At 50.0% G+C, this 27179-nt stretch overlaps 1 protein-coding gene across 2 annotated transcripts in view; it reads right to left on the bottom strand.

The window, feature by feature from the left end:
• Positions 1–27179, bottom strand: part of mib1 (MIB E3 ubiquitin protein ligase 1) — a 58419-nt gene that overhangs the window by 29476 nt on the left and 1764 nt on the right. For both annotated transcript variants that reach the window (XM_083689557.1, XM_083689558.1), the window contains exons 2-12: positions 27007–27178; positions 23371–23500; positions 21156–21260; positions 20184–20250; positions 17184–17388; positions 16510–16693; positions 14908–15052; positions 14665–14798; positions 13031–13138; positions 11284–11481; positions 9954–10105 (exon numbers count right to left, since the gene is read on the bottom strand). In XM_083689557.1, coding sequence (XP_083545683.1) covers positions 9954–10105; positions 11284–11481; positions 13031–13138; positions 14665–14798; positions 14908–15052; positions 16510–16693; positions 17184–17388; positions 20184–20250; positions 21156–21260; positions 23371–23500; positions 27007–27178 — 1600 coding nt within the window. The remainder of the gene's footprint in view (positions 1–9953; positions 10106–11283; positions 11482–13030; positions 13139–14664; positions 14799–14907; positions 15053–16509; positions 16694–17183; positions 17389–20183; positions 20251–21155; positions 21261–23370; positions 23501–27006; position 27179) is intronic.

Raw genomic sequence — 27179 nt, 5'->3', positions numbered from 1 at the left:
GGGGGGGGCAGTGTTGACTTGTGGAATGTGTTGGGATGGGGTAAAGATTCATTAGAGACTCACTGAACATTTCACGCCGCCATGCAAATGGTTATTGATCTATCCCTCCCCTTCTCCTCCACCAGAACAGCTGCTGCCACAGTCAACACAGGCAGGTGAGGCTGGGAGGAGGAGGAGGAGGAAGAGGAGGAGGAGGAGGAGGGAGAAAAAGGAGAGGAAAAATTGCAGAACAGAGAGAAAGAGAAAGAGAGAGAGAGAGAGAGAGGGGGGGGGGGGGGGGGGGGGGGTGAGAGGATGGGAGGGCAGCGGACCCCAGGGCCAATCCACAAGTGCTGAGCGAGGCATTAGTGCTAGCATGTGACCTCTGGCCTGCCTGGGCGCCTAAAGCCCAAATCCTGCTCACAATAGCTTCCTGTTCCACTTGGATCACCCTCGTTTTCAAACCTCAGCAAGGCGAGCGCTCCCGATACACCACCGGGGACGAGGCCGGCTGACACTAAAGACAAGTAAGGGACCAGAGAGAGAGAGAGAGAGGGAGAGAGAGAGGGAGGGAGGGAGAGGGAGAGAGAGAGAGAGAGAGAGGGAGGGAGGGAGGTGCATACTGGTAAAAGGAGAAGGGGGATAGGGTGGGGAGTGAAAGGCGGACAGATATAGAGTGAGAGACAGAGAGACAGCGAGAGACAGAGAGAGAAAGGGGGAGGAGGGTAAAAAGTGTGTGCGGTGCCGAGGCCATTTAGCTGGGAAGTGCGCCCCTATTCCCAGGACACTACGGCCGAGCTTCACACAAGACAGGATCCACAGGGGCTGGCCACCGAGGACGCTGTGTCAAAAGAGAAAAGTCTGGCCCCTTCAATTACAGCTTTTTTTTTTTTTTTTTTTTTTTTTGCCCAACCCCTCCATCACCCCTCCTCCCCCTTTTTTGGGGTTGGGAAGAAGACAAGGACAACCTTCTGCTGCCGAAAGGAGAAAGAGAAGAGCCCTCCTTTCCCCCCCGTTCCCGATGGTTTCTCCCGGTTCTCTGGAGGACAGTCGGGGTCACTGGGACAAACGGCAACGGACTGGAACACCTCTAACGTGTACGGGGGGGGGGGAGGGGAGGAGGGGAGGGAGGGGGTTCGCAGCTAAGGGAAAGCCTTGAGTGTTGCTCTGAATTCATGCTCAAAGTCACCTTACGGTGCAGCCTGCCACACTACTGCATTCTTAGGGCAAGGAGAACGGTGAGGAAAATATATACTTGTTTTTTTTGGGTTGCTACTAACTGCTCCGACCTTGTGATTAAAAAGCGAACAGCGATTGCCTACTTGGTGTACATACTTCTTTATGTACCCATATGAACATATGACAGCTATGGAATGTAAAGAAGTATGTATTCTTGGTGAGGTGAGGGTCCTCGCGATGGGAAACTTATTTTTGATTGATGAGAGCCCCTGTTTGACGATCTGTGTGTGTGTGTGTGTGTGTGTGTGCGCTGTGGGGCCAATACATTAGCTATACTGTTTCTGGGCAGTCTTACTGCAGCAATAACCGCTGTAGGGAAGTTACTGCTGTCTCTAACTGGCTGACTTGGGCAATATAGCTCGACAAATGGTGTAGTATCATTGCTTAAAGCAAGTGTGTGTGTGTGTGTGTGTGTGTGTGTGTGTGCTGTGCTATATGTAGCTTATGCCGTGTCGGGCTGCTGCTAAACCCCTGGGGGCAGAGCAAGCTCGGTCACCTCGACCAAACTAAGGACCAATAATGGCCCTGCGACATCGTCATATGAACAGGGCCTCCTTTCATCATTGGTGGCTTTTACTGCATTACGGCCCTTGAACACTGGCCAGCTGCAACTTAGCTGCAACTTCAGCAGAGTGTGTGGTATATGCCTCGGCCGGGCCCGACCGTTTAATACCATAATCTTTTCCAAAAGGTCCCACGGCTCGGGCAAAGGAGAAATAAGGAAGGTGAATTAGGGCAAACTCTGCAGTCTTTTCTCTCCTTTTTTTATTTTTTTCCCCTGAAAAAGCGATTGAAAGAGCAAGACTTGCTGAGGAGGCAGATCATCAGAGAGGCGACCAGGCCCTTGCTGTTAGAAGCTGGCTCTGCCCCAATGCTGTATCATATGGCTGGTGTGTTAACTCTGCTGTGTGTGTGTGTGTGTCCCCCCCCCTCTCTCTCTCTACCAACCCCTCTGCCCCCCTCACCCCCCGCAATCTCCTCCCCTGATTCCTGCCCTCATTGTTCACGTTTGCTATGCTTGCCAAATGCTTTGCTGGGCCGCACGGCAGTCAGATTAGGGCATCGAAAAAGTGACAATGCAGGATCAGGGTCGGCTTGGGCCTGTCAGCTGATTCCAATTGTCGACTGCTTCAAACAAATAAAGGCCAGGGGAGAGACAGAGGGGGAGAGACAGGGGGAGAGGGGGAGAGGGAGGCGGCTGTTTTCATGGCCCACTATTCATATATAGCACTTTCACCTGCCATACCTTTGTCTCCCCCTCCGGCCCCCCGTTCCATCACCAATCACGGGCATGGCCTGCACCCCTCGGCGCGGACATTCCGCGGTTTCCTTGATTCCCCGTGCCGTTTTTACCTCTACTTACTGCACTTTACTGTACCGTTCACTACGGTTTTGGTGGACAGGCGCAGATTGGAAAAATCCGAACTCCGTTCAAGTCGCGACGACTGAGGACATTCCGCTTTGGCCGGAGAGATCGCGAAAGAGACGCATCAAAAAAATGACAAAAGCAATTCTATAGTTTGATTCTGCGGTGGAAAAAACCAAAGCAGCAGTGGTGGGGCTGTGTGCTTACAGAAAGCCTGCCAGCAGCACAGTGCAGACCAGTGCAGTCAGCAGTGGAAAAAGTGTACGTGCCACATCGGTGCTAGAACCCACTATTCTAATGAAACACAAAGTGACACTCCATTGCGGCTTGATTAATATGCCGGCGATGGTGCTGAAGCTTATTCCATTTACCGTACATGAGGGAAACCATGTCATGTAAAGCGAAGGCAGGATTCTTACCGCTGACAGCGTGCATTTCCCATTTCAGTGACATCTGGACTATTTTACTATTTTTTTACTTCAGCAAGAAAGAGATGGGATTTCTAACCCTCATGTACCCTTTTAATCCATTCCAGTGTTTTGTTTGATCTCAGAACAGTCATATTTGATTCATGAAGATCGAAATGGTGGGAGCACTCAGTGCTAAACTTTGTGCTAAACAGAACATGGATGGCAAGTAGGCTTCAGGCCAGGGTAGAGGTAGGGGAGCTGAACCTGAAATAGAAGGGTACTTTTAATAGAAGGGTACTTTTAATGTCGGCAAGGTGTAAAGCTCATGTCAGTGGAGGTGGTGGAAAAAGAGCTCTTGGAATTGTTTTGGATTTTCTTAAATTCCAATGTTTGAAAAGATCCCGTCTGCTCCTGCCCCCACAGACACTATTGATCTCTGGATCTCTCCTAGACAACGTCTTTCTGGGTTTGTCGATCATTGTGCTGGGTTCTTTCTATCAAGGCCCATCCCCAAACAGCGTGTGTGCTTTTTAAAAACTGAATGTGTGTGTGTTTTTTGAAAACTGAATCATTGAGTAGTTTCTCTGTCTGTCTGTCTCTATCTATCTGCCTGCCTGCCTGCTTGCTTGCTTGCTTGCTTGCTTGCCTGCCTGCCTGCCTGCCCCTCTTTCTCTCTCTGTGAAGACATCTCGGGAGGTATGGTCTGCAGGGTGGTGGTGTTCCTCCTGCCTGTTCACTAGCTCTGACCCGCTAGTCTGAGTGACACACACAGCAGATGCTGACATTAGCAAATGCTTAGTGCCTGTCCCCCCCCCCGCTTTCTGCCCTGTTATGGCCAGTGGACGAGACGAGCAGCCGGCCGCCCAACCATCTGACTCAACTGTGTGTGTGTGTGTGTGTGTGTGTGTGTGTGTGTGTCCTGTGCCATATCGAGCTGCCCCTGTGTTGACCTCCACCCCTCTCTGTATAAGCTGTCCTGTGTCTCTCAGCTGTCGCTTTGCCCATGGAGAAAGTGGCCCCCGGGGCCGTTCCTGGAATGACCTTAGTCAGTAAAGATATCAAAATCCAAAGTAGTTAGCAACGCTTCAACTGGCAAGCAAAAAAAAAAAAGTATTTCCACACGTTAAAATCGTTCATACTTAAGAAGAACTACAATCGTCACTTAAGAAGAACTACAATCATGGAGAAAAAAAGACCTTTGTGGCAAAAGTATAGCGATATGTCGCCTATTCATATCAGCGTCCCGTTCAAATCAGACCTAAACGTGAACGACTGTGGCTAATTAGTCTGTTGACTGTGGCCCCGGAGAGCTGAATTAGGAGTGTGTGAAACTGACTGCGGAGGTGTGTGTGTGTGTGTGTGTGTGTGCGTGTGTGAGAGTCGGCGTCTCGGTGACCCGCGTGGCAGAGTGTCCGCAGCAGGACCCATCCGTCAAAGCCTGTAATTGCTACATGACTCAATGCGCCGCGACAGATTATTATTATCCTTTTCTCAGGAAACAATTTCTCTCACTCTCTCTGGAAGGAAGGTTGAAAACACAACTTAAAAATGGCAACGAGGATAAATATACTGGCTAGAGGGCAGAGAGGGAGAGGGATCGGGAGGGTTAGTCAACAATGTGGCTGTGTGTGTGTGTGTGTGTGTGTGTGTGTGTGTGTGTGTTGGTAGAGTGGCCATTTTAGGTCAGGAGGCGGACATGGCCTGAATATCCAACTGAGGCCTTGATGAGTGATGTTCTATTCTAGTCGTGATCATTCATAGGACTGCTCTCTCATTTGCTCATTTGAGTGTTCATTTGTATTGCACTGGCGCTGGTATTGCAGAACCCTGGCCAGTGTGTGTGTGTGTGTGTGTGTACACACACAAACATTTTTTGTTCATGATTGTATTCCGGCCCCCAAGACGGTGATCCCCAATGCTTTGCTAAAGCTGGTAAAATGGAACCAAATCACCTCATGAATGGATTTGGTCCCCTTCAACCAGCTGTAGCTATGCTTTGATGACTACGGAGGCTCCTCGACGATGTCTGACTCATATCTTGTATTTAAACCGTCTTGCCTTGATAACGTAACATGAGGATTAATCGAGTGTCATGTTTCCCCATGCTAAACCTGTCCTTTCTTCTTCAATAAAAAGACCAAAACGGAGCTCCAAAACCCTTTGTACCGTCCCCTTTTTCTGACTCGACGTTACCGAAGAGATTGATATTCCAACCAGATACTCCAACGGCTGTTTTTAAAAATAGCAGGGGACATACAGTATGCACTTCAGACGCACGGCTGCTCACATGCCTCTGGGAGAATGCAGGGGGGGGGCACGGCACAACTCTTCAACTCACTGCCAAGTCTGGCACAGGGTGATAACAGTCAATTACACTGTAGGGTGGGATGGAGGGATTGGGATGGAGGGATGGGGGGGGGGGGGGGGGGGGAGCCAACACAGCACAGTGGGGGGACAAAGGCTTTTCTAAAACGCAGATCTAAAGAGAACATTTTAGAGAGCGAGGGGAGAGTTGGACTAGCTCCACACACGGGCGTGTGACAGGCGCCTAACCCCTCCCCGGCAGCCTCTGTGTTGGAGCGACCGGGGGCGAGGAGGGGGAGATGAGAGCCAGATGCTCCAGAGGACGGGAGCTGAACACACAAATCACCACAGCAGACCCCTCGCCGACAGCCACGCACACACACACACAGAGCCGCTGCCGCAGTACAGGCAGATCAAACCAAACCCCCTTTCCTCTCTCTCTGCGTCTTCACAACCCCCCCCCCCCCACACACCACCGCCACCCCCACCCTCTTCTCTCTCTGTCTCTCACTCGCTCACTCACCGACTCTCGCATGCAGCAATGCATCACAATTCCCAATTTGGCTGACGCCTCATGTCAACCCGACCTGTTCTCTAGTTGTGACAACACACGGATATGACATTTTAAATGACTTACATCTAGCATCAAACTGTGACCAAAAAAAACACACATTTACGTTAATTTGTGGAACGTTACGCTCCGGACCTGAACTTTTGCAGCTGTAAATTAACGGTCTTTGCCATGATCGTGCAACACAGCATATATCGGGTGCTTAATTCACCTCACAGACACACACACACACCTCTAAATCAAAGTCTCCCTACAAGTTCTCCACACAATATCATTCGCCTTGTTTACACCCTTGTTGTGGTGATCGTAGCCCTGTTGGTACATAACAGCCCGGCCCACCGCAGTCTCTCAGATTAACCTAATCTCACACTGCTGCTTCACGAGCGGCAGACCCCCGATTCCAGGAATGCCAGCAGCGGCGAGAACCCCAGAAACAAACACTCAAACCGCTTCAACACAGTTAAAAGTCTCTCTACAGGAACCCCTGTGTTCTAGGTAATTATGACCCCGGTTACGACAACCTACCGTTAACAACGCTCTATTAGTTCTGGCAGACTGAGCCGTTAGATTGGGAATCCTTGATGGGTTTTTTTTTTTTTCTTTTTTCGGGAGAACTGTTTGCGGACAACGACCCCCCCCCCCCCCCGTACCCTCAGGTGAGGTGATTACCATACAGGCTTGTCCGTTTGTTGGCGTACTAAAAAGGGGATGAGCACTGTGTTAAAGGAGAGAGAGAGACGTGTAAAAGGGTGCAGTCTGCCACTGCAGGGCCTGTTTGGAGGCCGTTTATGAGTCATGGGCTATTAATCGTATTGTTTACAGTGCTGGAGCAGCGACTGCCTTCAGCAGCCGGAGGAGAGAGCCAGTGAGATGAACCAGTCCCCCCTTGCAGGCTGAGGCTGCAGCGAAGACAGACGCACGCGCGCGCACACACACACACACACACACACACACACACACACACACGAAAACAGGCAGCCAGACTTCTCAGTACATGGTTTAAGGGTGGGTTCTACATTAGCGAGCCTAATGCACATTAATTAGAAAACACATAACTGCAAAAACGCTCACTTTACTTAGCTACATTCTCTTTCTCTTGAGGAAGTACTGCTGTACCTGGGGGGTGTGTGTGTGTGTGTGTGTTTCTCTCTCTGTCTCTCTCTCTCTGCAAGGTACTCCACACAGGCAGCCTCACAGAGTCTCAGCTCCTCCTTCCTCCCTCTGTACTGTCCCTTAACAAGGTTTCTCCAGCCCTGCTCCCACAACCCATGTTACAACACGTCATTCTGACGCACTTGGCTCATCACATTTAGAGTCTGTAGTCTGCCGGACCAAGACCGAAACACTGGTCCAGGGACTTCTGTTTTATTCCTTCATCTGATCACAGATGATACAAGAGACTGGAATTCCAGAAGTTTGAGTACAGTTAATATCACAAGAACATTGTACGGGTATCCAGGGCATAGTACAACCGAAGCGCCAGTCTTTACCATCGAACAATAAACACTTCTTGTCTGAACACACACTACCGAAAAGACTAAAAGGCATTTTGAGTTAGGCCTTTAGTTTTCAAAATGTGATTCTCCACCAAGGGTGCTCTTTGGGTATATAACACTAGTGCAGAACCTCTTCCAAAGCACTCAATGGGGAAAACTGCTCTCCACAATAAACACCACTCAGAGTACTTTCACTTCAGCCCAGGGAGACGTTTTCAAGAGTTTAAGACGTGGTAGAAGTCCAGTGGGCTGTCTCCGCTATATTGCGGGAGCTCAAGTGTGAAATAAAAGTAAATGGCAAATTGGAGAAGGCGGCCATATATCTTAGTTTCTCTGACGGCGAGCGAGGGGGGACAGAGCGACGACCAGAGCAACGACCAGGAGCAGGTCGCCATGACACATTCCCATAAAACACACACTCCGACACTTTCCACCTCCCAGGTCAATAACAGACTGACGACACGTGGGTTTCACACTGGTGATGGAGGTGGTGATGGAGGTGGTGAAGGAGGTGGAGATGGAGGTGGTGAAGGAGGTAGAGATGGAGGTGGTGAAGGAGGTAGAGATGGAGGTGGTGATGGAGGTGGTGAAGGAGGTAGAGATGGAGGTAGAGTTGGTGGTACTGATGGAGGTAGAGATGGAGGTAGTGTTGGTGGTACTGTTGGAGGTAGTGCGATGGCAGCGTGAGGGTGACCAGTTCCCCTTCCAAGCCCAGAAAGCCCTCGAACGCAGGAGGATAAGATTCATGGGAAACAGTAAGTGAGAAAGATTTGTCTTCAGTATTTTGATTCCATTACTGGAAGAAAACGCGTTATGAAAAACGACTTCAATGCATCTCTGAGCACAAGGCTGGTAATAGAATGTCAGACGCGAGCTGATTGCAGTCCAGATTATTGTTCTAGCTGGCTATCTATCAGTGTGTGGTGTGGAGGAGCTGTAGGGGGTGGGGGGGTGGGGGTAGTCCAGGCTGAAATAGCAGGTGCTCAGGAGCCCTCTGACCCCAATTCTGTTTGTCCTCGCGCCAGCGGAATGTGTGTCAGCGCAGGGGAATGACACCAACGTCCCCTGGCCGGACTGTACCAGGCCAGACCCTCCAGGCCAGACCCCCTGCACCAGGCCAGACCCTCCAGGCCAGACCCCCTGCACCAGGCCAGACCCCCTAGGCCAGACCCCCCCAGGCCAGATCCCCTGCACCAGGCCAGACCCTCCAGGCCAGACCCCCTGCACCAGGCCAGACCCCCTAGGCCAGACCCCCTGCACCAGGCCAGACCCCCCAGGCCAGATCCCCTGCACCAGGCCAGACCCCCTGCACCAGGCCAGACCCCCCAGGCCAGATCCCCTGCACCAGGCCAAACCTTCCAGGCCACACCCCTTGCACCAGGCCACACCCCTTGCAGGTCAGACCCACTGCACCAGGTCAGACCAGGCCAGACCCACTGCACCAGGTCAGACCCACTGCACCAGGTCAGACCAGGCCAGACCCACTGCACCAGGTCAGACCCACTGCACCAGGTCAGACCCAGCCAGACCCACTGCACCAGGCCAGACCCACTGCACCAGGTCAGACCAGGCCAGACCCACTGCACCAGGCCAGTCCCACTGCACCAGGTCAGACCAGGCCAGACCCACTGCACCAGGTCAGACCCACTGCACCAGGTCAGGCCAGGCCAGACCCACTGCACCAGGCCAGACCCACTGCACCAGGTCAGACCAGGTCAGACCAGGTCAGACCCACTGCACCAGGTCAGACCAGGTCAGACCCACTGCACCAGGTCAGACCCACTGCACCAGGTCAGCCCAGGCCAGACCCACTGCACCAGGCCAGTCCCACTGCACCAGGTCAGACCCACTGCACCAGGTCAGCCCATTGCTCATCCATAAAGGGCAGCTGCTGAGTTTCCTACCGACGCGCCAGAGTCGGCTGAGCATGATGCCTAACCCTAACCCCCCCCCAAAGGGGGCCCCGTCGTAAGGCCCAGGCTTATCCGCCTGGTAGATATATATCGCAGTCTCTCTTTGAGCTAGATCCTTAATTTGCTCATGCATGAAAGATAAGAATAGCCTAGCGCCACAGAGTGGGGCAGCCAGTGACCAGGTGGAGCCAGAAATAGCAGTGGCCAAGGACGAGGCAGACGGAGCTGCTGCGTGGGGCGTTTAGACCAGCCCGAGGCGAGCACGGAGAGGAACAAACAAACAGGCGCGGCAGGCAGCGGCACGTACAGGAACAAACAAATGAACTTCACCAGATCTGCGGAGCCCAGCGTAACAGCGATAAATCAAGCTGGGTATAAGGGCCGCCGTGTCCTCAGCACCATCAATAAAGCCAGACACAATCTGTGGGGAAGTGTTCCCAGCCAGTATCTTTACAGTGTTGTCTGAATATTAAACATATCAAAGTGTGTACACCTTGTTTAGGCTGGATATATATATATATATCTTTTTTTTTCTTTTTTACAAAAGTATGTTGTTATTTTTAGTTGGTGGTTAGGGTTAGTTGGGGAAGTGCTGCCTCCACAGATTGGGCCTGGCCCACCCCATGTGTCGCCCCGGCGGGGGAGGTGGCGTTGGAGGAGCGTGACATCACGTACCTGGGGTTCCCTCGCAGGGCGGCGTGGTGCAGGGCGTTGAAGCCGTTGTTGTTGGTGATGGTGACATCGGCGCCCGCCTCCAGCAGCACAGACAGCATGTCGTCCCTCTTCTTGCTGATGGCGTCGTGCAGGGGCGTGTCTCCCTCAGAGTCCTGCAGGGGGCGCCACACCGTCACTGACTACTCTTGTTATCTCTGTACCGTCTATGGGACGACTGAGGAGTTCTGCCTTGACTACTACTGGACACACACAGAGGCAAAACACTCTGATTAACTCACCAACCGCCAAAGAGTTCCGGAACACTCAACACCGAGAGCGCCAAGTGTTTGATGTGGTATTTACCTAGCCTCATCATTTATTCATTTCTGGTGAATAAAGTCACCCTGGGCACTCTAGAATGTGGACAATTTGGGCGACTTTATCCGCCCTCGACACTAAATAAGTTCAAGCCGAGCTGGAGTTTTTGAGGGGGACCTGGCCGGGAGAACGGTCCATTTATGCGTGTCTACGGTGGCGGCTGTACCGCTTGATACTGATGTTCATCAATGAACCTACTACAGAGGGGGGGGTTTCAGGTTCTGATGAAATCATGTTGGAGCTACAGCGAAACAAGTAATGTGCAAGTCATCACATTTTCAGCTTGAGAACGGGGGCGTTTGTCACCCCTCTCGTCCGTGTGATGCGCTGCTGCGTACGGGCGCGACGACGTTTCATCCCAGGGACACGGAAAACATCGAATGTGTACGTTCATGCCCATTGGGCTTGTGCTGAAACAAGCCCAATCTCGGCAGAACAATCATGTTAAACGTCACCTTTCTACCCCCCCCCCCCCCCCCCCCCCCCCCCCCCCCCCGATACTGAGGCTTTTACAACTGGAATCCGTGGTGTTTTACAAGAGGAATCTAGCGCTACGCTACGACAGGCGCGGCCCGCACTGTGGCCAGGTAGGAAAGGCACTTTCGCCGCGGTATTGGAGTCCTGTAACATTACAGTAAACAAAATTATATTGAGGTACTCTGAAATGGGACTGATTTCTATGGGACCCAAGTCGGCCACTTGGGTGAAGTCGGGGAGATCGCCCTGACGTCATTACAGCTACCCCCTATATACCCCAGGTATAGAGGATATTGCATCAAACAACCAAAATTGCATGATTCGGGCGATTATGTTCCAAAGCAGGTGGTTGTATCAAGTGTGTGTTATTATCTGTTCTACAGTGTATTGGGACCATGTGTAAAATACATTTTAAAACATAATAAACGTTGGTGTGTGCTGTACAGCTTTTAAATGTGTGTGTGTGTGTGTTGGCGTTTACAGCCGTGAGTATTACCTGAAGGCTGGGGTGGCAGCCAAAGTCCAGCAGGGTCTTGACCACCTGGAGGTGTCCCTTGTTGACGGCGATGTGCAGGGGCGTCTGCCGGCGCTTGTTCCTGGCGTTCAGGTCGGCCCCGCCGCGCTGCAGCACCTCGATCACCGAGCCCTCGTCCCCGAAGGCCGCGTGGTGCACCGCCCGGTCTCCGTCCTTATCCTGAGGAACACACACACACACACACACATTGACCCAATGCGCTCTAACCCTTGGTCCAGCATGTGCAAAAGATATTGGTCCACTGTTCAGAGGAGGGAGGCAGGGAGAGGGGAGGTGTGTTGAGCAGGGAGAGGGGACGGTGTGTTGAGCAGGGAGAAGGGACGGTGTGTTGAGCGGGGAGAGGGGAGGTGTGTTGAGCAGGGAGAGGGGAGGTGTGTTGAGCAGGGAGAGGGGAGGTGTGTTGAGCAGGGAGAGGGGACGGTGTGTTGAGCAGGGAGAGGGGACGGTGTGTTGAGCAGGGAGAGGGACGGTGTGTTGAGCAGGGAGAGGGACGGCGTGTTGAGCAGGGAGAGGGACGGCGTGTTGAGCAGGGAGAGGGGACGGCGTGTTGAGCAGGGAGAGGGGACGGCGTGTTGAGCAGGGAGAGGGGACGGTGTGTTGAGCAGGGAGAGGGGACGGTGTGTTGAGCGGGGAGAGGGGAGGTGTGTTGAGCAGGGAGAGGGACGGTGTGTTGAGCAGGGAGAGGGGACGGTGTGTTGAGCAGGGAGAGGGGAGGTGTGTTGAGCAGGGAGAGGGACGGTGTGTTGAGCAGGGAGAGGGGACGGTGTGTTGAGCAGGGAGAGGGGAGGTGTGTTGAGCGGGGAGAGGGGACGGTGTGTTGAGCGGGGAGAGGGGACGGTGTGTTGAGCGGGGAGAGGGGACGGTGTGTTGAGCGGGGAGAGGGGACGGTGTGTTGAGCGGGGAGAGGGGACGGTGTGTTGAGCGGGGAGAGGGGACGGTGTGTTGAGCGGGGAGAGGGGACGGTGTGTTGAGCGGGGAGAGGGGACGGTGTGTTGAGCGGGGAGAGGGGACGGTGTGTTGAGCGGGGAGAGGGGACGGTGTGTTGAGCGGGGAGAGGGGACGGTGTGTTGAGCGGGGAGAGGGGACGGTGTGTTGAGCGGGGAGAGGGGACGGTGTGTTGAGCGGGGAGAGGGGACGGTGTGTTGAGCGGGGAGAGGGGACGGTGTGTTGAGCGGGGAGAGGGGACGGTGTGTTGAGCGGGGAGAGGGGACGGTGTGTTGAGCGGGGAGAGGGGACGGTGTGTTGAGCGGGGAGAGGGGACGGTGTGTTGAGCGGGGAGAGGGGACGGTGTGTTGAGCGGGGAGAGGGGACGGTGTGTTGAGCGGGGAGAGGGGACGGTGTGTTGAGCAGGGAGAGGGGAAGTGTGTTGAGCAGGGAGAGGGGACGGTGTGTTGAGCAGGGAGAGGGGACGGTGTGTTGAGCGGGGAGAGGGGACGGTGTGTTGAGCGGGGAGAGGGGACGGTGTGTTGAGCAGGGAGAGGGACGGTGTGTTGAGCAGGGAGAGGGACGGTGTGTTGAGCAGGGAGAGGGACGGTGTGTTGAGCGGGGAGAGGGGACGGTGTGTTGAGCGGGGAGAGGGGACGGTGTGTTGAGCGGGGAGAGGGACGGTGTGTTGAGCGGGGAGAGGGACGGTGTGTTGAGCGGGGAGAGGGACGGTGTGTTGAGCGGGGAGAGGGACGGTGTGTTGAGCAGGGCCGGCGGTACACACCTCGGCCTCCAGGTCCACGTTGTGTTTGAGCAGCAGCTTGAGGACGTCCACGTGACCGTTCTGACTGGCCGCCTGCATGGCTGTGTGTCCAGCACACTGTCCGTTCACCTGCAACCACACACACAACACATAACCTGTCAGTCAGTGTGTGTGTGTGTGTGTGTCAAAACTATGTTTCTTTTTTGGTAAGAGTCATCGCACTGCATGTTCCCTTGGACGTTTCAAAACAGGTTTGTGCGTGTTTTTGTTTTTGTTTGTTTTTTTCATCACCGACTGCGGTACTGCATTACTTTGGCACATAAATATTCATGCGGGCAGCTCCTCTGGGAGTCTCTGGACGTCTCTTGTCCTGGCGGGCAGTTCACTGGGCCTGGCTCCACGTGCTTGAAGCAATAATTCCACTGAAAGGCGGTAGGGCACCTGGCCAGCCCTCACCGCACTGACACTGAGACACTCACATACGCGCACGCACGCACACACACGCACACACACACACACACAGGCACACACACACACACACGCACGCACGCACGCACGCACGCACGCAGGCACAGGCACACACACAGCTGCAGAATACTTAAAGAGGTGAGGGAGTGGTTTAAGAAGCAGAGAGGGGTGCAGTAGCTGGCTGTCCTGGTGGGTGTGAGGGCAGCCGCCGGGGCGATACAGGGAGATACACCCCCCCACCATGCAGAGGAGGAATCCAGCAAGCACTGCAGTGCACACTGATGCCCTGGGTGCCTCTGGGCGAAAGCTTAATGTTTATAGGATTGAGTGGGAGTGTGTGTGCACGTGTGTGTGTGTGTGTGTATCTTCACTGCCTATCCTCGGAGACTAGCCTCTCCTGCAGCAAATACTGATGAGAGGCCAAAGGGGGGTGAAAGAGGCTACTGGTATCAATGCTCAGTTTTGTTCTAACATAATTCTACAAGCTCCATTGATCTGCAGTAAATTGATTTAGCTTTCAATCAAATCTGCTGTGGAGCATATGAGAAAAACGTCTTGTTTCCAGTCATAACAGAACAGTGTGCACTATGAACTGAGGCTCCTAGACTGGGTGTGACTGACTGCAGTAAATGTGGAAGGATAGAAACACATCTCGTTGTTTCACCGTGTCTCACATTAAAGCAATTTTTAGGTGTGTGTGTGTGTGTGTGTGTGTGTGTGTATGTATATATATATATATATATATATATATATATATACACACACACACGTGTGTATCATCAGCCCACTGTTGATATGGCCCCAAAATATAATTACGTCACAATTCTGCTTCAAAGTGATGGAATGGGATAATTAGTATCATTTCAGCCTCTAGTTGTAAAGCGGGACTCGTGAAAGTGAAACACGGGCCCCTGAGGCGTGCCCTGCAGTCTGTGTGTGGGGGGGTTCCACCGAGCCCCCGGCGCGGGGACAAGAGCCAAGCTACAAACCGAAAGAGGCTGCGCTTCAAAATATTGGCCTTGATAAACGGGGGGATTCTGTGGCTGTAAGACAGCAGACATAGACAGACATAGTCACCAAGATCTGCTAGCGTCTCTTAAGTGTGGCGTATGACATCTGACGAGTGCGGCTGTGTTGCGGTAACCGCGGGCGTGATGTCACGTTGGCGGTTTGAACGGAGCACTTACGTCCACGTCGGGTCTCTTCAGGATGTCCTCCACCTTCGCCAGGTCCCCGTTGGCTGCTGCTTTCACCAACTCCTCGTTGATGTCGCCCGACTCCTGAGTCTCAAACAGCTTCTTTAGGAGCTGAGAAAGGCGTTCTACACACACACACACACACACACACACACACAGAGAGTAGAAAACAGGGGGATTATCGGAGGGTCCGTAAAATAGGTGTGTGTGTGTGTGTGTGTGTACGGGGCGTACCTCCGGAGGCGTTGGTGACCGCTGAGCCAGAGGGGGCCACCTTAGTGACGGCGGCTGGGTTGTACGTCCAAGACGTGCCGCACACCTCCACCTTCAGGTCGCTGTCCGAGTAGATCTGCTGCACGCGGCCCACCTTGCCCAGGGTCTGCACCAAACAAAGACTTGTTACAGATGTGTGTGTGTGTATGTGTATGTGTGCGTGTGTGCCCTACCGAAACAAAAAGACCAGCCCTTTCCCGGAAAAAGAAAAACTGAGGCGAAAGATTATCATAAATGAATATCTAGCCTTGCGCCTTATTATTCATTCAAAGGGCACTTTGGGGGACTGTGCGGGGGAGGGTGGGGGCTTTCTATTAGCCAGGCTATTCCTCATCCATACAGCCAATAACCCGGGATCCTCCAGGTTTCAAGTGCCACGCCAGAAAGGTTTCCAAGCGATAGGCCGAGCTGTGTGTGAGGGGGAAAGCATTAGGGGGCCGTCTCCCTGGCTCTGTGATGATAAGAGAGAGGCCGTCCTGGAGGAGAGCATCGATAAAGGGCCGGTCGGGGGCCTGCGGCAGCAGGCAGGGAGCAGCAGAAGTTGGTTAGCCATCAAAATAAGTGTGGGAGTTTTAGGGCTCGTTAGGGCTCGTTAGGGTGTTTGCGGAGAGGGGCGGTGGCGTATTGTAGCCTGCTGTTACACAGTTGTATGAGGTTATAGACTGGTCCACTATTTCATACAAATAAAATCACAGTTGGTCCAGGGAAAATCCGAGACTAGTATGCCCAGATACCGATACTGACACTTTCAAGGTGCATACACACACACACACACATATATATATATATATATACACACACTCACCAAACACTTTATTAGGAACACCTGTACACCTTCTCATGGTGGAGGTGGTGTAATGGTGTAGGGAATGTTTTCTTGGCACACTTTGGGTCCGTTAATACCAATCAATCATCGCTTGAATGCCACAGCCTATTTGAGTATTGTTGCTGACCATGTGCATCCCTTCATGGCCACAATTTACCCATCTTCTAATGGCTACTTCCAGCATGATTGTCTTCTTTTAGCTCTATATTCTAACAGTTTGGAATTTGAAATCAAACAATTACTATGAAAAGTAGAGATCCTCAGCTTTAACTCAAGAGTCGCCCAAATCACAGTTCGCTAAAAAGTACCTAAAAGAGCCTGCAGAGTTCTGGAAAAAGGTCTTGTGGACAGATGAGACACTGATAAACATGTACTAGTGATGGTAACTGTAAAGTGGTGGAGAAAGTGGAGAAAAAAAAGTGCCCAGACTCCACAGCATACCACCTCTCCTGTGAAGACAATGACCCCAAACACACTGCCATAGCAACTAGGGAGTTTTTCAGGGCCAAAAGGTGGAAAGTTCCAGAGTGGCCAAGTCAATCTACAGATTTAAATCCAATTGAGCCTTGGATTTAAACATCATTTGAACATAATTTGCTGAAGAGGGAACTTAAGGCAAAACGAGCTCAAAACAAACAACAACTGAAGATGGCTGCAGTACAGTTGGACTTTCTAAATGGTGAACCCAATCTGAAAGTGTAAGTGTAAGTGTGTGTGTGTGTGTGTGTGTCTCTTACAGGCAGCATGGCCTCGGCCCACTCCCCGTGGCCCCTCTGTAGCAGCTTTATGCGGTCGATGTCGTAGCAGATCTGGACCAGGTCTCCTACCAGGAACTGGGAGGTACCGCCCTCCGCCCCCGCCGCCACATCGCCGCTACGCACCACGTTGGCCTTGGTCAGCACCGCCGGGTTGAACGTCCACCTACAACGGACACACACACACACACACACACACACACACACACACACACACACACACACACACACACACACACACACACACACACACACACGCCTCTTAGGATCGTTTTGTTTGCCATGATTTATATAAAACACACAGAAGTAAATATACACACACACTGCACAAAAAAGAAAACATAACTCACAAATTCAAACAAATGTCACACACACACACACACACTAACATATCACAATATTGGAACAACAAAAAACAGCCCAAAACAGGCCTCAGTAGGCCAAAACGGTGGGCTCAGGTACTGGGTGTGTATGGATTGTGAGTTCAAGTGAAATCCCACTCCCGTTACATGAACTTGCATTAAGGGATTTCACCTGAAGTCATTGTTACACACAGCCAACAACATAGCCAAGCAGTGCACCTGTTACGCACTTCACATGGGTATGGGACAGTGGAGGAGACAGTAGAGGGGACAGGAGGGGACAGCGGATCTCACCTGTTCCCGCTGGGGTACTGCACCACGATGTCGTGGTCCTCGTCGATGCCACACACGGTGCCGGTGGTGGTGAGGGTCTCGAACATGCCGTCGGTCCAGCCCCCGTGGCCGTGCTGCAGGGACTGGACGATCTCCAGGTCCAGGTCGATGTTCACCAGGTCTCCGATCTGCAGGCCGCCCGGGTTCCTGTTGCCGTTCTGCTCTCCTGTGAGCAGACGACGACGACCAGGTTAGGTGTTGGTTGCGCGGCACCGCCGGGGTCAGACTCAGCTCCGACCGTACAGAACACCGTCTCGCTGAACGAACCGTGCGTGGCGAACGCTGCCTGCTCAAGCCGTGGTCGCGGCTTTCAAAGCTAAAGCTGCCTGGATGGCTCGAGCTGCGCATGTCGCCTTGCAAATAATTAGTTCAGCAGAATTGCCGATAATTTCCGGAAAACATTTCAGCAGCGTGACGCATTACAGGTGGGAATAAGCAGGTAATAACAATTACCTTCTTATCACACGATAAGTTGGAGTGCAGTTTCCATGGAATTATTTTTGCGTTAAACATGCTTGAAGAGAGAAAGTAGGTGGTATCAGAGCTGGAAAATGCTATATTACCCCGTTTCCATTTTGGTGTAGCCTTGTACACCGTCTTAACCTCACAACTAAGACCATGGTTACTAAGTCAGTGGTAATATATAGGGGCTACTTAAAGCAGTATGGGGACGCATGCATCCACTGAATATAACACAGTGACAAGCTACCCAAAGGGTCTGAATGATTAAGTTTGTATGAATGATTTACATGCAGTTATGTAAAAGTACTCTGCCCTTCACTGGGAGGTCGCTTCCTGTCAGGGGCTCATGTGTAATTGTTTCTTTCAATAGAAGAGTCAACTCACTGAATATATATATATATATATATATATATATATATATATATATATATATATATATAATGTGATATAAAAAGTACTGTTTAATGGTCACCAAGGACTATTTTCAAAGTTAAAAGACAGAGTATTGCTACGTTAAGTAGAGATACTGCAGCTGTTATGTGAAACATTGTTAAAGTATATTAGCGACAAGCGACCATTAGCTTCAGTTGAAAGTAGCTAGCTCTAATGTCAGGATTGTAAAGGTCACGAACCTGTTTTGAATATTATGCTATGTTAATGAATGAATATTTGTAGCTAATGTAGCCAACTCCATCGCACCCCAACAACAAGTGTGATATCATGGTTTCTCATGAATGCCGTACGTACGGTACATACGTTTCCAATTCCAAACAGAGTGCCTCAGAGTCTTCCCAGACTTATTTTTTTATACTTGTAATAATGGAAATAACTAGTGTTTTCATCTTGACATACATACGTATAGGCCACTAAAATGATATGACTCTAGAATTCCTCATGGAGACGTTTTTAAGTCGTCAAACAGAGCGATGTGTTAAGCCCTGTCCACTGAGCTTCTGCTTGCGGCCAGTCTGAACAATGTGTCTGGATACGCCTCCAACACTCCAGGTAAGAGGGAAATGAACCCTTTAACCCCAACCCTTTAAGATGGGATCCACGGGTAGATTTAAATGGAAACAGGTAATAAAGCATTTAGTCTGATAAAAAGTCTGATCAAATAATTAATTTGAAACTACAGTCCAGTTACTTTGTAATAACAAGGTAATTATCGTTCTTGTTACAGGTAACTATCAGTAACTATTGGTCATAACTATGGAACTTACTAGGGGTGTGAACATGTACTCGAGTACACATACCTGGACTCCTAATCGTTGAGGAAAAATACAGACTCGAAAATCTTCTACAAATGTTTTATTACACAGGCCTGGTCTTACACAGGCCTGGTCTTATACAGGCCTGGTCTTATACAGGCCTGGTCTTACACAGGCCTGGTCTTATACAGGCCTGGTCTTATACAGGCCTGGTCTTATACAGGCCTGGTCTTACACAGGCCTGGTCTTATACAGGCCTGGTCTAAGCCTTGTGTGGCGCTACTTTGACCTGGTAGGTGAAGAGGAGAAGGTGAAATCCAAGCGCTGTGTTTCTCCTCGGCTGTGAGAGAGCACGAGAGAGAGAGGGGCTGGGGGGCTCGCTCACACGGAGCACTGGGCTGGAAGACTGAGGGAGAGGTTGGCTTTCTTTCTCTTTTAAAATGTTAATAATAAAGATGGTAAAGTGACTGAAGCCTGTTGTTTTTTTGTTTTTTTTTACCAAGATAGCACCAGTCACCTCACCTCCCAGCAGGTACACAATAATTATTAGATTATTAGTCGTGTCGGGGACAAGGTCATTGTTCACGTCCCCAGTTATATATATACATGCCATTTAGCTGACGCTTTTATCCAAAGCGACTTACGTTGCAGTGAGTGCGTACATTTCAGTATATATATAATTCCATATGTGTTCCTTCATAGTTATTACTGTGCTATTCCCTACTTGTATTGTTATTACTGTGCTATTCCCTACTTGTATTGTTATTACTGTGCTATTCCCTACTTGTATTGTTATTACTGTGCTATTCCCTACTTATTCCGAGCTGTAATGTAAAGCGCTAACAATGTTTCATTTTATGTCAATTTTCTAAGAGATATATACACGTATGCATGGTAATGGTGTGTGGCTACTGTTGTCAAACAGTATGGATGGGGGGGTGGGGGGGGCAGACCATGCTGCAGTGCTGAATCTGATGCCAAAACCCAGGTATCATTGGCCAGGAAAATATTGGAGACAATCCCTTCCCTAGCCAAGCCAAGGGGAGAATGGAATTGTGGGAATGCTGTGTGCCATGCCAGCGTGACCCGTGACTGCACCCGTCTTCTCCTGGCAGCCCCGAGTCTGTGTGGTGGCGCCATCTAGTGGACGCTGGCGGTAATAAAACAGCAGGGGGGGGTGGGGGGGACGTGCTCTTAGATGCCCTTGGAATTCAATGCACCAGAACACTGGGAGGAAGAAATTGGTGCAATATAATGATCAGTGGCGTGGCACGGGCGGATGCCTACTCACCGAGCACGGGACAGTGGTCTCTGTAGAAAGAGCCTCCCTTGGCATCCTGGACGCATTTCAGGTCCGACTGAAGACGGGGGGAGGAGGAGAGAAAGAGAGACGAGTTATCATTTACATCATTTTTGTTGATGGGGAGGGGGGGGGGGGGTAGCAACAATACAATAGCATTACCCTAAAGGGCGGGTAAGGACATTGGCACATTCCATTGTTCGGAGACTGTATCAGGGGAGGCTGGTGATGGTGGCACAAATGGGAGGACGGGTGATACCAGTGGATGACACCATTCAGCATTCCATTCTCGACCTCCAACAGCCTCATATCATTTGTGATGACTCAGTCTTTAATAATTAAAAAGATAAAAAAATGTTTTTTTTTTTTTTTTGGGGGGGGGGGGTACTTAATCCATGACTGGTTAATCCAGAAGCAGATGCCGTCTACCTACCCTAAAATCTACTAGAACCATTAGAATAACAAAGGACAAGTCTGTTACACAACCCGGCGCGCTGATTGGCCCTCGTTCATAAAAAAGCAGCAGTGGTCTCTGCCAATCGGCAAGCGGCCAGTCATTTGTGGCTCGTGTGGAGCCCCAAGACCAATCCCCACCCAAACACCCCCCACCCCCCCCACCCCCCCCACGAGCTGACCTCCATGTTCACTCTCTTCCTCATAAAGGCGGAGGGGAACAGATTGCTTTTATCATGTAGATCCCCTCCTCTTCCAGCTGCCGGCACAATGGGGCCGTGCACATGCTGCCTGCGCTGCTCACACAAAGACCTGGCAGCACAAGAAAGGCCCTGGCTCTGTGGTCAAACACAAAGACCACCTGACAGCTGATCTTTTGTATGTGTGTGTGTATGTGTGTGTGTGTGTGTGTGTGTGTGTGTGCATGTGTGTGTGTGTATGTGTGTGTGTGTGTATGTATGTGTGTGTGTGTGTATGTATGTGTGTGTGTGTGTGTGTGTGTGTGCTCACCATCCCCTCGAAGCCCACTCTGTAAAGGTTCTTGGCCCCATTGTCCCACAGGACGTAGGCAGCGCTGTGAGGACTGGCTGCACTCCAGTCCTGGATCTCCGTCACCTGTAGAGGAGGAAGCGGAGGATGGAGACAGTCAAATAAAGGACAGATTAAATGAGGGGATGGAATTATAGCCCGATCATCGCTAACTGGGAATGTCTTTTGGCCAAAGCGCAATCGACTGATATTTTGTTTTAGGATGTATATCGCTACGTACAGCCTTGCCCTGTATGTAAGTAATGAGACAGTGAAGAATGTTTTCTTCCGAGAATGTTTCGGCTCCATACTCCAAAAGTTTGGATTTCAAATCAAACAATTACTATGAGGTTAAAGTAGAGGTTTTCACCTTATATTTGATGGTATTTGCGTACACGTTGGTTTCACCGTTTAGAAATGACAACAGTTTTTATACATATTCCCCCTATTTCAGGGCACCAAAAGTGGCTTGATAGGTGTTTCTGGTTAGTCAGGTGTGTTCCGTCACATCATTTGTGCAGCATAAGAGAGCTGTCAATGTCTAGTATTGACTCTAGGCTTCGCATTTGCCTTTGGAGTCGGCTGTTGGTGTCTGTCAACAAGAGGATCAAAGAGGTGTCAATGAAAGTCAAGGAAGCCATCGTTAGGCTGAAAAATTTGAAACACAGCCAAAACCTTAGGCTTGCCAAAATCAACAGTTTGGAATATCATTAAAAAAGAAAAAAAAAACAGCAGCAGCAAAACGCAAACAGGCTGGTAAAGGCTAACTTGACTTAATTGATGAAGAAGGGTACAGAAACATTTTGTCTGCTGTAGTACAAGCAAATGCCTTGATAATCATCGGATGGTGCTTCATCATACAGTAAGACAATGACCCAAGACATACTGCCATAGCAACTAGGGAGTTTTTCAGGGCCAAAAAGTTCTTGACAATCTTCTGATTTAAATCCAAGTGAACATATATTTCATTTTCTGATAAGATTGGAGGCAAAATACCTCAAAACAAACAACAACTAAAGATGGCTGCAGTCCAGGCCTGGCAGAGCATCACCAGAGAAGATACCCAGCACCTGGTGGGGTCAATGGTCGCAGACTTCAGGCAGTTATAAAATGCAACGGATTGTCGACCAAATACTAAACATGAGTGCTTAATTTCAACATTAAATGAATCTGTACCATTACTTTTAGTGCCGTGAAATAGGGGGCATACGTATATAAAAAAAAAAAAGTGTTGTCATTTCAAAATATGTAGAAAACTGATGATGGAAATCCTCCGTAGAAAAGACATTTTGATGTCCACAAGCAGAGACGAGTGGGGAAGTATTACAGTAAATTCGCTCTTTAATTAACAGCTGTGACTCTTCTTGATTTACTTGACACTTACATCTGAATGGGATTCTTTGCAGGCCCAGAGTACGGCCTTGGTAAGTTATATCCGTTGCTAAGCTAACGGCAACTCTAGGCTACAGGACATCTAATAGCAGTTTGCTGGGGAGCATATTGCTTACAGCATCATAAAACAATAATGAGATATGCCATTAAATAACACAGCAAAATGAACCCTTAAATTGCCTGCAGGGACACTTAAATTGAATATCTGGTGCCTGGACCGGACTAGAGCTTTATGGCATTGTTCCCGTATAAATCTAAATGGTGAACGTTAAACAAATGCAACCTCCTGAGATACATCCTTCTCTACTGGCGCTCTGAAAACTAAATGACCTGCAGAGAGGAAGTCTGTCTGTTCACAAATATTAGAGAGCTGCAGTGGACCGGGTGGGACGGAAGTGATGGTTTTCTCGATAGAGAATAGGTTCTCTACTGACCTTTTTCATCCAGCGCTCCTATACAAGTTACTAGTATATCCCGACAAATCATGCCTGCGGGCGCATGTTTAACCCCTTCACCCGCACCTCTCCAGTTATGTTGGGAACACTTTATCTAAATAGTCACCAAGAGAGGGTTCATGGATAGATGTTTAACTAATGATCAACAAATGGTTCAGTGATGCTATCCACTAAGCAGAACCCTCACCTTTAACCCAAACCTTACCATAACTCTCGCCAACTGTCTCATGTGAACAGAGTAGCAGTTGACAGTTTGAGCGTCTGTCGATCATCTATAGAGAACACACGTAAAGCAGGGCTGATGTGTCTTGTTTCTAGCCTAGAGCTCAAGGCAGCCTTGTGGTACCTACCTTTCCTCTCCTTCCATTGCCTCCGTCCTGGTCCTCCCACTGCCAGTCCACCCCTCTCACCACCCGACCACCGGTGAAGATCCCTCTGGCTGTGATCTTCTTGGACTTGCGGCGAGACTCCAAAAGGACTCTGTCCAAATTAAAACACAAACAAATATGAGTTTCTTTCTGGAGAGGTTCTTCTGGTTGGACGGATGTGAACATTAAAAGATTTGGGTGGTTGTGAATAAGGACACTCATAACTGCAGGCTCATTCATGTGGAGAGGTTCCATGCACACACTTCTACATGAACATGCCCAAACGTGTTCTGTTATTAATGCCCTTTTGGACCCATACAAAGCTCAGCAACTTTGGCTTCTAGATGCAATATTTCAAGAGGCTACATGAACAAACAGCATTTGTCAGAGCTAACTGAAATCTCCCGGTTTTGATCACAGGGAACTGGGAAGAGAAAACCATACTTAGCAAGCTATGAAAACAGACTGGTGCATTACCCACAACAGTAAGCACTGTCGAGGTGCCAGATGTCCCAGTCTGATCATCAGAGCTCTACCGACATATGCATTTCATTTTGGCACCATGGCACTAGATTATTACACTAACCCTGCAGCCCCTCACTTGGGGTAGCCTACCCTGAAGCCATCTACAGTGTCTGTAGACAGTTTACAATTACAGCCCAACAGATACATCGGAGCACCCACATTAATCGGTGAAAAACAATTGGCCTTTTACAGAAATATCTGTATCGGCGCATATTCCCCCGATAATGCACGGAAGATGTGTGTCAGCCTCGCATTCCGAAATGATAGAAAATCAGTGTAATCGTTTGTTTTTTCCCAAAGCAAATTATATAAATTATTATGAATGAATAAACTTGTTTATTGGTGTTTGCTGTTCCTGGAGTGCCTACTGAAATGGCTAAATTTAGCAAAGTAACGTTAGCTCTTTGGACTGCAGTCAATTAGCACGGTTGCTAATTAAAACGATGTTACTCTTTAACATGGTTAGCTTGTATCTATGAATTTCAAGAGTCAGACGTTCGAGCTAACTTTTGTCACAAGCAGCTTGGGTACTGCATGGCGCATGTTTGTTTACTCTAATGAATAGAGCGAAATTTACCACATGAAGTTCGTCTGGGGCTGGGATAAACCATTACTGGAAATGACAGTGGTTGGCAACCAGAAAGTGCAGGGGGTATTCTAAAAGTATGTTTTAAGAATGCTTCTCACAGTGAATTTGTGTATGTCTTCATAAATGAAATATAACCGAGAATAACAAGAGATGACCACACTGTGTCACAACAAGTTAGATTGAACAGCAAATCAGTGATATCAATATGCAGGGCACTGAACAATAATACAAATTCTCATTTCGCAAAACATAAAATAAATGAATGTCGCTCTAAACATTCCAGGTCATTATTGAGATATTGACTTTTGCCAAATCAGCATTAAGAGCATCTTTTTGCCATTGTTTTGTGTGATTTCCTGATATCCCAGTCGCTGGCAAACATGCAATTCTCCATCCAACTACCTGTCTGTGAGTCTGTCTGTCTACGCCTGTCTGGTTCATTCTCAAAAGGCAGACGTTGTCTAGCAGGATTGAATAATAAATAAAGAAACAGCACGAAACAGAATGGAAAAGTTGAAAACATTCAGCAGACAGATCCTCGGCTAACCCGACCGTGAGCCTGTGCAGAAGCGTGTGTACGTGTACGGCTCTCGAAATCTCAAGACTCCACTAACAAGTCCTCGTCGAGGAGCCACCGACCACCTAATAAATAACTTGGCAGGGCTGGCCTCTAACCACCTAACCACCTAACCACCTAACCACAGTTGAGTCACTGAGGGTAGCAGACACAGCAGCTGGACAGTGGAACCAATACAAACAGACTGCAGTCTTCAGACACTCCCCCCCTCCAACAGCCAGTGAAAGAATCTAATGTGGCAGAACAAGACCCCCCCTGCCCCCCCCCCCCCCCCCCCCGCCCCACACCCCCTTTGTGTGCTGTCAGGCAATAACTGTCTCAAGGGAACGGGAGTCACACTTGGTTGAAAGGCTGCCAGCTGTTGCGCCATGCGTTTGTCCCCTGCACTTCACAAAGGGGGGGGGGGGTGTTGGATGGAGTGCTGGATGGAAAATACCGCCACCGTAATGACGCAACATGTCCTGTTTGCGTCATTTACACTTGATGCGTTAAAGCGAAGCAGCTGCTCAACAAACCTATTATTGGTTCGCCTCCAGGCTTATTCCTTCAAAACTGTGGAATAGTGCTGTTTACCTGTTGTGTGTGTGACGGCTGCTCTTTCGCTCCATCTAGATAAACAAATAAAAACACAGGGCCAACCGTGGGGCTGGGGCCCAGACAACACCGTGGCTATTGAAATAGAGGCTGAGCGGTCGCCTGGCAACAGAGAGCCAGGAGCAGCGGCCACATGTTGTGTCTGCCTGGGAGGCTGAGCTCAGACACACACGCAGCCTCTCAAATGTCAGGCGGAGAACAACAGAAAGTGTGCCCCAGAGGCGTTCAACGGGAGGCTCCCGCGATACAACAGGCCGACAAGAGAATTTAATAGAAGCTGGCATTAGCAACTCATTAGAACCACCGTTAGATTTTCTCCAAGGTGGGGCTGAGCGGACGAGGGATCATGGGGGGGGGGCCATGGTGGACGGACCTTACGAGGGCTAAACCCATGGAGTCATGAAGTCGGATACGCAGTCGACTCAGGTCACCAGAGTCTCCAGTGATGTTCCACTTTACCAGGGTATAGGAGGAGACTAGAGAGTGAAAAGGCTGCTGTCTGGCTGTCCAGTTTGATAAGTCAACAGTTTCACAGCTAGTCTCTGTGAGTGGAAATGCTTGCGCACACATTGAATAAAGAGATACATGTCTGACGGGTACTCGCCAAAAGGACTGGCTTCTCCTCACGTCACTCACTTGCAAGGGTTCGTTACGCCCAAGACATGCAGAGGTTTGGAAAAAAACTAACCAAGCGCAGTCTACTGCTGTATTTATATACAAGCTGTCAGAAAGATGAACCGATGCATGCCGCCACCTGTAACAGCAGCATGCGTCGTTCTCACACGGCGGTGACCCTTTTCCATGCCTGTGCTCACTTCACTTGATCCGCCAACACAGGTTAGGTCACAGCAGGAGACAAAAACAAAACAGCCTTTACTTCTTTATCTTTCTTTCTTTCACATACATCCTTAACGGCGACTTACATTGCAGTGAGTGCGTACATTTTAGTATATATGGTCGCAGCGTGAATCAAACCCACAACCTAAGCGTTGTTAGCGCCGTGGTCTACCAACTGGACCACGATGGATATACCTCTGTGCCTACACACTGATAGATAGATAGAAACTTTATTTATCCCTAGGGGAAATTCAGGTTCCAAGTAGCTTACAGACATAGAGACATCACACATAACATACACATACAACATACAACATACAACATAAGCAGGATTGTAAACAGGCGAGGTGCAGTTGTAAACGTCTTTGCAGTTAGGTGAGGTGCAAAAAGGTAAGGCAATGGCTGGTGCTATTACGAGTCACAAGTGAAGGCAGGAGATTGGCTGGAACCGAGGGCTGAGTGGCAGCGAGACAGCCCTCGGCGGCACGGTACTGACCTCTCGCTACCGGGGGTGGTGATCCTATAGAAGCGGTGTCGCAGGTGATGCTTGTCTCCGTGGTAACAGGTGGTGCAGAGGTCGTAGTTGGTGCATTCGGCGCACTTCCAGCGGATCCCGATGATAGGCTGCTGGCGGCAGGTGTCACACATGGTGCCGTCGTGCTTTATACC

Source organism: Argentina silus (assembly GCF_951799395.1).
Source record: "Argentina silus genome assembly, chromosome: 18".
In the NCBI taxonomy this organism is placed as follows: Eukaryota; Metazoa; Chordata; class Actinopteri; order Argentiniformes; family Argentinidae; genus Argentina; species Argentina silus.
This window is presented reverse-complemented; position numbering and strand designations above follow the sequence as displayed.